The sequence below is a fragment of the Colius striatus genome, chromosome 6, assembly GCF_028858725.1.
Source record: "Colius striatus isolate bColStr4 chromosome 6, bColStr4.1.hap1, whole genome shotgun sequence".
Taxonomy (NCBI): Eukaryota; Metazoa; Chordata; class Aves; order Coliiformes; family Coliidae; genus Colius; species Colius striatus.
The window spans coordinates 38,275,961-38,286,909 of NC_084764.1; the positions used below are offsets into that span (position 1 = coordinate 38,275,961).

The following is a 10,949-nucleotide window of genomic DNA, read 5'->3' on the forward strand; positions in this document are numbered from 1 at the left end:
GCGAGCCGGGAAAATGGCCGGGGAGCAGCCCCCGCGGCCGCGGGCGTGAGGCGGGGAGCCGGCGGGAGGCTGCGGGGACGGGCAGCTCAGCCCCGCCAAATGGTGCCGAGAGGGCGGCGGGTGTCACCTCCTCGCCGCCGCCCTGCTTGCCGGGAGTGGCAGGGGACGAGCGTGGCAGCTGGCGGCGGCAGCAGCTTCACCTGCCGGGAGAAGGGGCTGAGGCCATTTTGCGAGCAGGTCAACAGGCAGCGTCCGGCGGGGCGCATAGACGGGCCCCCCAGAAAACCCGTTTGCCTTAACAGAGAGAGGGGGAATCAAAAGGCATTTCGGAGGGCTGCGGGGCTGCGGGCAGATCCAAAGCGAGGAGGATGCTCCATCTACCGGGGAGAGCGCGCGGGCGGGCGGGGGACGGGCAGACGAGGCGTCCGCGGGAACGGTGATGGGCGGGTTAACACCCCACACACCCCCAGGGATGTAACTCGAACACAAGAGGCTGCAGCTCGTGATTCGCTTTATCCGCTCTCCGGGTCCCACGCGTGTTATTGACCCGTCTAGGGGAGGGAGGCAAGGGGGCGGAAAGGAGGGGGGGGCAAGTGTAGAGATTGCTTAAAGCCTCCTTCCCTCCATACCTAAGTTTAAAACCGCATAAAGTATCATAGTTGGCATCCTGCAAAGTGCTTTACGTTGAAACACGCTGGGGAATGTCACCAGCCCCGGCAGCCTCGCAGCTCACCTCAGCACGACTTGCGCTAACAAAATCTTGTGTGTTTATTTATTTATTGATATGCAGCATTGCAGGGCAAAAATGAATGGCCCGAGCACGGCAGAAAGTAGAACGTGAAACTTCCCTCCGTACTGCCATAGGTTTTTTCCTCCCTGTTGAGATTCCTGAAGCAGGAGACGGATTTAAGACTATCGATAAGCAACGGGAAATAAAAGAGTTGGGGAGGGCATGGAGTAGAGTGAGACAAAAAAAGAGACATTGGCATGGCTGATGGAAGAAGAAATGACAGGGAAAATACAAATAAGATAGAAGAGGTGAACAGAAAACTATTTCTGCCACCCGCGGCACGGGTGTGGGTCAGATGTGACGCTGCTTTCAGAAGAGTCAATTCAACCAACAAGAAATGCAGCTTCAAAAAGGAATAGCTGACCTACCTGCCTTCGGGTCAGAGATGAAGGAGGGGAAGGAAAAGAGAGAGAGACAAGTGGAAAATGGTATGTTCATTTGGAAGCCAGATGTCTGCGGCCTCTGCTGTCTGCATCCTGCTGACGGGGAGGCTCTGTCCTTTCCTACAGCACCTCTGTGCTGCTCCTACCTCTCACCTTATCTCCCTGACTGTCCCGGAGGGCTCCCCGGGGACACTTTCATTCCTAGATGCCTCTGTGGTCTCCACAGCTGCTCCTTTGCAAGCTGTCTTCCCAAAATATTAAATAAAACCCACGGAGAAATAGCTTCAAAACTTTGTCCTGCCTTAAGCATCTCTTAAAGTCACATCACCCCCACTCCACCCACCCCTCCCCAGCTTCTGGAATCGGGAATTTAATAGCAGAGTAGCAGGTAACTTCAAGGATGCTTATTAACACCTGATGGTGTCCTGGTGATTTAAGCAGCAGTGTGAAGGGAGGCTGAGGTTCCCACAGATCCAGGGCCCTGAGCTCACCCGGAAGGTTGTCAGTCATTTCAACAGGCTTTGGATAAAGCCAGCGGGGACTTCCTGCTTAATTTCCTCTATGGGCTGTCAAGAGCTGGTCCCCACTGGGGCTTTTCAGGGCCAGGGAGCTCCTTTAGCCCGTCTATTTATCACAAGGACTCCCGAGCCGAGCTTATTGCCATGGCACACACCAAGAAATGGTCTGTGGAGCTGCAAACGGAGGGTTTTGTGTCCTGCCTTGTTTGTTTTGCCTTGTTTTCCAATAGCATCCCTCTGGAAAAATAAATAAAAATAAAACATCTCAAAGCAACAACTACCTTCTTTCATAGCCGGCCGGCAAGCAGGAGGGACTCTTCATAATATCACCTGTAATCAAGGATAAATGGGCTGCATTCCTCTTAAAAGACATATGCTCAATTCAGGGCTCAGAAAGGGCTTCCAAACCCTCTCCTTCCACTCTGAGAGCCCCCTGGCCCGTCGCTTCCTTAGAGGAGAGACCCGGGCTGCCTCTCTCTGCCTCTCTCTGCTTCTCTCAGCCCTCCACTCGCTGCCTCCTCTAGCTGATGGAAAGGGTGAAGAAACCCAGGATCACCTGAGAGAGGACGCTATGCCCCCAGTAGCACCTATGCTCGAATTTGGGAAGATATCCAGGGATGCTTCCCACCAAACTCACCCCGAGAGTGCAGGGAAGCGTCTTTGCCTTGTGCTCCTGGGACCTCCCTCGGGTGTTCTCCCGCAGGAGCTGCTTCAGCTCCCAGAGGGATGTAACGACCTGCGGGAAATGGGGTCCCTGACATGTTTTGGAGACACGAGGCGGAGGTGATCACAGTTGGAGAGCTACAGGGTCAAGGAAAACGTGTTCCAGACAATTGCCTTTCTTCTCAACCTGCATAACTTGCTGAGAAAGGCAATGGGCAGGTAACACGGAGAGGCTGATGTACCGGCCCTCAAAACTGGGCAAGGTTTAGGGACCTCCTACCTGTTACCTTGTGGAGGGAGAAAAAAAAAGGCGAGGGATGCACGATTCTCATCCTCATTCAGCTGCTCGCGGATAAACTTGCTCCTTGGAGTAGCGCTGTGAATGCTGGAGCCCAGGCAGATCGATGCCCACCTTCAGCCGTGGCCCTGATCCTGTTTCCAAGAGCGGAGTCGTGCCAGGGAGCTGGACCACGAGCCGGCCTGGCCTGGCCGTGATGCTACTGACTCCCACAGAGCACCCAAAGCTGCCGGGGAGCCCCTGCTCAGTGACCGAGCAGCCTTCATCCTCAGCGAGAAACCACTGGTGAGGGCTGGAGCCCAGCTCAGCATCAACGCCCAGACCCGCCGTGACGCAGCGTTTGTCCCGCACTCAGACCCATACCTTCGCCCCTAGAAGCGTTTAGACACAGCGCTATCTCAGGGTATCTAATCCTGGTTCCTCACCTTCCCCAAACACGCCAGTTGTTGCCATTCCACCTTTCTGCTAAGTAAAGTGTACTCCCGACAGCCCTTGTCCTCAGCCGGGGAGAAGATGTAAAAGTTGAAGGACTTTTGCGGAGGACATTTCCACAGTCACAAAATAGTATCCCATATGACTCCTGCTCTCAATTCCCTGCCTCCTGCGGGAAGAGAGATGCAAAAACTCCCTATTTTCCAAAAGGACCGCTTCCCGTGGAGGGAAGAAGAATTAAAAGTTTTTAAAATAGAAAAAAAAGTAAGAAAAAAATAAAAGGAGAATTTAATAAGTGAAACCCCCCCATATCTATGGTCCAAAACTTCGAGATTTGTCTGAATACTTGGGGGAGGGGGGGGAATAATTGCTTTTGAGTGAAGACCCTGATGGAAACTGGGGGTTTTAGGCAGAATGAAGATTTTCTGTGATCGCACCTCAATTTAAAGGGAGCTTTAGTGCGGGATGTGTGTGTGTTCACCTGCAGATAAAGGCAAGAGCCAAAAAAGGAATAAAATCTATTAAATCAGGGCCTTTAAAACCAGGCCCATAGCTACACCCTAAAGAAAATTTAAAATAAATCTTAGGCGGTAGATCCTTTCTGCCCTCATCCTTGTCCTTGACCAGGGCTCTGTGCAAGGAAAGTCCCTCTTCAGCGGTCTCCAAATAATTCATGTTTTAGGGGGGAGTCTCTGCTTCCTTATCTTAACATCAATGTGTCTGACACTTCATATTACAGGTAACCTAAATAACAATAAAAATGAGGATCCAACCTGCTCGCTCTCCTTAATATTAGGCAGATTGCAGCTCCAAACGGCTATCTCTTTAGGAAGAAATGTAGAGATTGATAGCTGATATTCCCACAGTTATGGAAAGAAAAAGGCAAGCACATCGAAACACGGGTCATTTTCCTACTCGAGCATCCCCCACAGCATCATCCTGAGCTTGAGGTCCTCCCTCCACCAAAGCTCACAAGCTGCTCTGTGGGAAACGCTCCCGAAAACCCCGGCCCCGGTCCCCAGAGGGGCTGACATTTTCTGTAACCTTTTCTATCAGCTATAGCGGGCACTTTCCTCCGCCCGAGCATCCCTCCTCCGCCTCCGGGGGATAGAGGCCAAAGCCATCGGAGGTGAGGGCGGGCAGCCGCGCCGCTCCCCGGGGCCCGCTCCAGCCTTGCCCTACACGGAGCGCTCGTCGGCACCGGGATGGGTCCTACCGAGACGGATCCAATGCCAAGAACTCCTGGATGATGTTGCAGGTATCCGCCCGAGGGACTGCCTGTCCTTCGGCTCTCAGCCAGCGCTGCAGACTCGGTTAGCATCACGGAATCAACTCTCACATCTCCTCAGTCTCTTTACAGTGGGGCTTCTCGTTCCCCAGGGTATGTTTTCTTAATGCAATACTTAATGCCAATCAAAGATCTTTAAAATGCATTCACACCTCTGCTGCGCTTGGGAACTCCGCCTGGAGAAATAATCTCCAGGGACTGTGGTTCTGGGACCCAGGAGGGCTGATAACTGCCGATCCGAAGGTGTATAGGCATGTGAGTCAGCATGTTTTTGCTTTCATGCCCTGTCCGCGGGCCAGAGGACACGTCGTGTCCGTGCCGGCCGTCGGGCCGCTACCGATCACTGGTAGTATTTTTGATAACGCTTTTTTTTTAAACTCTGCTGCCTCATTCCTCGTTCTTCAGTGGTTTCGTCTCAGCAGGGATAATTTCGCACCCTATCTGTAGCAAGCACTGACCTAAATTAAGGTAGTTGTCACTATTGGTGTCACGGGTAGCGTCCCGTTACACGGGGAGAGGAGAAAAAAAGAAGAAAAGGGGGTAAAAAAGCAGCATCGAAGCGGACATGCCCGAGCGCACAGCCAGGCAGCCCTAACGAGGCATGAGGGCTGAGCAGAAGCCGAGGCACCCCAAGACCCCGTGCTTTCCCGAGGAGCGTCTCCTGGACGCGGTACTGGGTCCCCCCGGGCTGGGGGTCGATCCTGTGGGCTCCAGGTGCCCTGCAGAGATAAAGCACGGCCCGACCCGACGTGAAGCTCCTTCGGAGCGGGGGGAAAACCTGTCAGGGTGCCGGCCACGAATAAAACTCCCGAGGGGATGAGGAAGGGACGCAGGAATCCCCGTGGAGCTGACCTCTCTCTCTCGGCGCTGGTAGCACAGAGGAAGGAGCCCCCAGGTTCTTCCTCAGCCAGGGACAAGAGGGGGTCCCCCCGGATTGTCCCGAATACAGAGCCCAGCGTTCACAGATGGAGAAGGCGCAGCGCTTCTGGGACTGGGATGATTTCTCCCCTCCGGTCACTCTTTAAATGGTTTACTCAGGGTTCGTGGGTACATTTTGGCGTCTTTCTCCTCCCTCTGTCTCCCAGCACAACTGTCAGTATCCCCCCGGCCAGGCTGGTTTCCGGGGAACAAAGACTGGGGAGCTGGGGGACAGCCCCTCGCCCCTGCGAGCTGTTCTCGCTGCCCTTAATGAGGATTCATTTCTTTAGCCTACGGTCCCGGCTTTCATTATGGAGCCTGTCTCGCTCTCTTCATGGTCATTAGGTTGCAGCCCCGTAACTCCAGCACCAGATCAAGTGCGTGCCTTGAAAAGAAAGACAGAGAGAAAAAGAAAGACCCTCACTAATATTAGCAGTCATCATCATCTTCACATGGCCGATGTAAATTAGCTACCCATTTACACAGGCTTACTACCCTTCCACCTCTCTCCGAGCAAAGGTTTTTCTTCACTGGCCCGGGATGCTCGGGGGGCTGCGGGTCTCTGCCGGGGGGTAGGGCCGGGGACGGCAGCCCCTGCCCGGGGACGCACCCGCCGCCGCCGGGGTCACCGCTTTCTCACCCGCTAGCTAGTACCGAGGGGGTTTGGGGGTCTTTTATTCCCTGGTGGTTCGGAATCTTTCGCTGAGCAGCTCAAATTGCTGTTTTATCTTGGCGGAGAGGACAGGGATGGGTGGAAGGTGACTCTCCTTCCGCAGTATTTACAGATTAGGTTTTCCTCCTCTCTGACTTCTTTACGCTAGCCTTTTTTTCATCCCCAGCTGATCGGCAAATCAAACCTGGGTCTGTAAACCTTTCATTTTTGAAGTTTCTGTGGAGTGTCTCTGAACTCGTGAGTTTTGTCTGTGCTTTTATGTCTTCCCAGCTCTGTCGGGTTTTATGAAAATGAGCAGTATTGAAAGCTTTTCCATCCCGCTAGCTGTGAGCTTCACATAAATGATGTAAATGGCTCGAAGGGTTTTTTTCAAGTGAACTGTGTAGATCTGTGAAAATAATATCAGGGTTTTCCGTCAGAATGAGCTTAGCACTGTACTGAGGCGTACAATAATCTGACCCGACACCTCCGACCATCTGCGCTATCTATCTGCCTTCTGATTTACCAAATCTTCACAAGCAAAAGACAAATTGTACTTGATACTAAAGAAAAGACAGCGAGCCCCAGTCCAGCTCCATTTCTGCCGGAAAATGATTGGAGAAAATGTAAATCTGTTTAATTTCAGTCTACGGGCAACTAGAGAAGGAGCTTTCTTAAAGAAGAAATGAAAACAAAAAACAACAAGAAAAGAAAAGGAATAAAAGGGAAGGGGGAAAGAGACAATAACAAGATATCAAATTAGGAAAGGATTTATTTGACAAGCGTTCTAGAAGAAAAAACGAGTGGGGGAAGGGATTGCAGAGAGAACATATAGAGCTTAATTCAAAATATATGCTGCCTTTCTGAGCATGATCCTTAATGTTCCCAGGCAGAAATTGCCACTGAGCAGCCATGTGTAGAATAAAGAGTTACTTCTTGATTTATTTCTCCTGCTCCCTGCCCCCTGTAAAAACCAATTCGTATCGTGACAGCTCAGAAAGCGGTGTCATCCCTGCCCTGACGGGGCCGGGGGTCGTCTCGCTCCTCCGAGGGGACGGTCGGCGTTCACCTCGCCCCCGGCCACATCATCGCTCGCTTGGGGCTCGGGATGGGGCGGAGGGAGAAACGCGCGGTGAATGATTACCACTGGATGATCAATATTTCAAAAGATTGCTGAAATCTGCTTCAAGTCGCTGTCCTGACCTACAAATGACTTCTCACTCCCCACGACTATTCTCGGCGTCTATTCGGGGCCATTCAGCCGAAAACAAAAAGGGTTTAAATGTAAAGGGGGGAAAAAATGTATAAAGCTTTAGTTGTACAGAAAACAACTCAAATAAAAATCAAGATAAATCCTCGTCTTAACAGAGACGGGAAGTGACCTATAGTGGGAAGAGGGAGAGTTTTTTCCTAAATCTAGACTCTTGCGGTCTTCCCGCCGCATCCATTGTCACCGACACTTCCCGCACCACTGTCACCCTTACGCAGCAGGTTTTTCATCTGATTTCTCAGCCCTACCTTATCCCCCGTTCCGACCCCAGGTGCGCCCGGCTCGGTGCGTGTCGCACCGGTCCGGACTCCACGGCTTTACGGGGCGGGTGCAGGGGGGTGTCCCGACCATCCCACGGCGGGGGCCTCTCCCTTCAACTTTCATGCAGCAAACTCGCAGCAGGTGCCCCCCTTCCCCGCCTGGCAACCCTCCGTTCCAGGGGCAGACGAGCCGCTTTGCCCATGCCCGCAGCGGAGCGGCGGGGGCGACGGGGCGGGCGCCGGGAGCGGGCCGGGGCGGGCGCGGGAGCGGGCGGGGGGCGGGGGCTGTCCGGCGGCGCGGGGCCTTCCGCCGTGATTGGCAGCAGCTGACAGTGAGTGGCAGCTCCGCCATGGAAACCCGGGAGCCAATCTGCCGCACCCGGCAGCAAATCAGCCGCTCCCGCAGCAGCGCGGCGTCGGCGCGGAGCTAAGCTTGTGTCTTTTCTTTTTTTTCCTTTATTTTTTTTTCCTTTTTCTTCTTTTTTTTTCTCCTCTTTCCTCCCTCCCCCCACGCCCACCTCCCCCCCCCGCCCCCGCTCCATCCTTCTCCGCCTCGCCCTTGCCCACCTCCCCCAGTCGCCGGAGCCACCGACCGCTGCCCATCGCCTCTCCGCCCTCCAGCGTCCCTCCCGCCGCAGCTCCGCCGGCAGCGGAGCGGGCAGCAGCGGGGTGAGGGGCGGCCGCCGGGGCCGCTGTGCCCGCTTCCCCGCCGCGGGAGGGGTGCGCGGCGGCGGCGGGCATCGCCGCGGGTGCGCGGAGCGCGGAGCGGAGCCCGGCGCCGCCTCCATGTTCCAGCTGCCCATCCTCAATTTCAGCCCGCAGCAGGTGGCCGGGGTATGCGAGACCCTGGAGGAAAGCGGGGACATCGAGCGCCTGGGGCGCTTCCTCTGGTCCCTGCCCGTGGCCCCTGCGGCCTGCGAGGCGCTCAACAAGAACGAGTCGGTGCTGAGAGCCAGGGCCATCGTGGCCTTCCATACGGGGAACTACCGAGAGCTCTACCACATCCTGGAGAATCACAAGTTCACCAAGGAGTCCCACGCCAAACTGCAAGCCCTCTGGCTGGAAGCACACTACCAGGAGGCGGAGAAGCTGCGGGGCCGACCCCTGGGGCCGGTGGACAAGTACCGGGTGAGGAAGAAGTTCCCGCTGCCCCGCACCATCTGGGACGGCGAGCAGAAGACACATTGCTTCAAGGAGCGGACGAGGCATTTGCTGCGGGAGTGGTACCTGCAGGACCCTTACCCCAACCCCAGCAAAAAGCGGGAACTGGCTCAGGCCACGGGACTAACACCCACGCAAGTGGGCAACTGGTTCAAAAACCGCAGGCAAAGAGACAGGGCAGCAGCCGCTAAGAACAGGTAAGGTGCTGCCCGTCCTGTGTACAACCCCCTCACTTAGGGGGCCGAGGGGCTGCGAGGGCCGGTGCGAGGCTGGCGGCAAGAGGCAGCGCGGACCCGGGGACGGGGAAATGAGCCCGGGAAGTTTCTCCCCGATAAATGTATCGCGATAATGTAGAAACAGAGCGAAACCCCATAGCTTTTTATTTATTTACTTACTTTTAAGCGGGGACAGTGGGGGGGAGGGGGGGATGTCGCCCGCCGGACTACCCCTTGCCCACTCTTCGGGGAGAGGGGAGAGTGAGACTGCCCGGATCCCGGCTGGCGAAGCTGCTGTAACCCTGGCAGGAGCTGGCGGCGGAAGGGCTGTATTCAGCTGTTAAGTCCCCCTCCAAACTTTTGCCCGGACCTATAGATCCCTATTTCATGTACGTCCACCTGAAGCACGGCTGGCAATGCCCTTGCATAGAGAGATGCCTGGCCCTAACCACCCCATCCGGGGCGTTTCTTGGGGTAATTTTCTTATTTCTCTACTCCTGTCTGTTTGTTTGTTTTTAATCTTAAAGAACAAAATTGCAGCTCTAAATGCGAGGTGTCACCCGGACACTAGCAGGACCAGCCATTTCCCCGGGGAGCGGGGAAGGGAATAGAGTCTTCCTCCGGTGTCTCCTCTCCAGGGGTCCGGGAGGTTGTTGTCCACTCATCTCCCCACGCAGCCCGGCAGCCGCACGTCGTGGCTACGGGTGCTGTCACCCGCTGCCCCTTTCCGTCGGCTGGGAGGGAAGATGTAAGGCCTGCTGCGGGGGAGCAACTGCCGCCCAGGAGGTGCTGCAGAGAATTACAGCCCTCTGAGCTGAGTCCCGGTTTGGGGACAGGCTGCGGTGTGGTCGGCCTAGAAACGGAGCTAACCTTGGAGTGGGAAACCCAGTTTCTCAATCAAAGCAGCCACACTGGGATAACTGGTGTGAGCTGGAGGTGGGGACGGCGGCGTGGGAATGCGGGTCGGGAGAGTTGCTGCGGGGGGGAAGAAGGAGGCTGCAGCGGGTCTCCGAGGCGCGGAGAGCCGGGCGGTGATGCTATGTGTGCCGGTTCCTTGCAGGCTACAGCAGCAGGTCCTAACGCAGGGCTCGGTGCGCTCGCTGCAAGCAGAGGAGGAGAGCGGCGGGGAGGCCGGGGGGGCCGCCTCCAGCCCCGCAGCCAGCCTTTCCAGCAAAGCGGCCACCTCCGCCATCTCCATCACATCCAGCGACAGTGAATGTGACATCTGACATCACTGCCATGACAAACCGGAGGGAGCGGGAGGTCCAGCTAACCGGTGCCTGCCTGCCCGACTGCCTGCCGACACGGCCGGAGCAGCGGGGCTTGCGATCGCCCGGCAGCCCTCGCCAAACCCGGGCTACGGGCCGCTCCCCGGCCGCACACCGCCCGCCGCGCCTCCCTCCCAGCTCCCCAGCAGACTGCATTAAAAAACCTGATACAAATCGTTGTCGCCTTTATTTCTAAGGATTTTCAGAATTGATGCCTAAAAGAAAGAAAGCAAGCAAGCCCACGAAACGTCAAGAAAAAAAGGAAAACAGCCAACCAACAGAAAACCCGAATGCCAAGCTGCAAAATATCTGAGCGCCTGCCCTTACCCCGTGGGGTGTTTCATGTCGAAAAGACGCTGTTCTTTTGGTTGGGTTTTGCTTTACTTTAAAAGGGTTTTTTTATATATATATAATGTTTATTTACTTATTTAAGGGATTGCTATGGTAGATTTTTTCTATTATTATTATTATTAATTATTATTTTTGGCTTGTTCTCTATGTGCACAGGTGACTTGTAGAGCATGTGCAGGACGAAACTGTATGAAGCAGCCTAAAACCATAATAAAATATTTGGTGAGCGACCCTCGCATCTGCTTTGAAATGCCAGTGTCGGTCTCAAGCCCGCCAGTTTATGCAGAGCAGATCTCCGAGGCCACGGGGATTTCAGCATCAGCTCGGCAGGAACCGAGCTAAGCGGCTCCCCGGGCCCGGGAATGATGTTTTTTGCAAGGCAGGGAGCCTGGCAGAGCCGGGAGGAACTGGGGGTGGAGAGGGACCGGGGCCGGCGGAGGATGCGTGGGACAGGGAAAGGAGAGAGAAAGCATCGGCACAGT

At 55.2% G+C, this 10,949-nt stretch overlaps 2 protein-coding genes across 2 annotated transcripts in view; one reads left to right on the top strand and one right to left on the bottom strand.

The window, feature by feature from the left end:
* The window catches only part of C6H14orf39 (chromosome 6 C14orf39 homolog), a 42,961-nt gene extending 34,701 nt beyond the window's left edge, over positions 1–8,260 (bottom strand). The window contains exons 1-4 of the mRNA XM_061998836.1: positions 8,040–8,260; positions 857–912; positions 382–551; positions 201–294 (exon numbers count right to left, since the gene is read on the bottom strand). Coding sequence (XP_061854820.1) covers positions 201–294; positions 382–551; positions 857–912; positions 8,040–8,260 — 541 coding nt within the window. The remainder of the gene's footprint in view (positions 1–200; positions 295–381; positions 552–856; positions 913–8,039) is intronic.
* On the top strand, positions 8,259–10,077 carry SIX6 (SIX homeobox 6). The gene is made up of 2 exons (XM_061998298.1): positions 8,259–8,830; positions 9,909–10,077. The coding sequence occupies exons 1-2, from the start codon at positions 8,259–8,261 to the stop codon at positions 10,075–10,077; spliced, it is 741 nt and encodes a 246-aa protein (XP_061854282.1).
* The last annotated feature ends 872 nt before the right edge of the window (positions 10,078–10,949 follow it).

What these genes read in the sequence shown, in the direction of transcription:
- SIX6 (XM_061998298.1), top strand. Translation starts at nt 8,259, where the DNA reads ATGTTCCAGCTGCCCATCCTCAATTTCAGCCCGCAGCAGGTGGCCGGG. An exon ending in GCAGCAGCCGCTAAGAACAG is followed by an intron (nt 8,831 to 9,908) that starts GTAAGGTGCTGC and finishes GGTTCCTTGCAG; the next exon opens with GCTACAGCAGCAGGTCCTAA.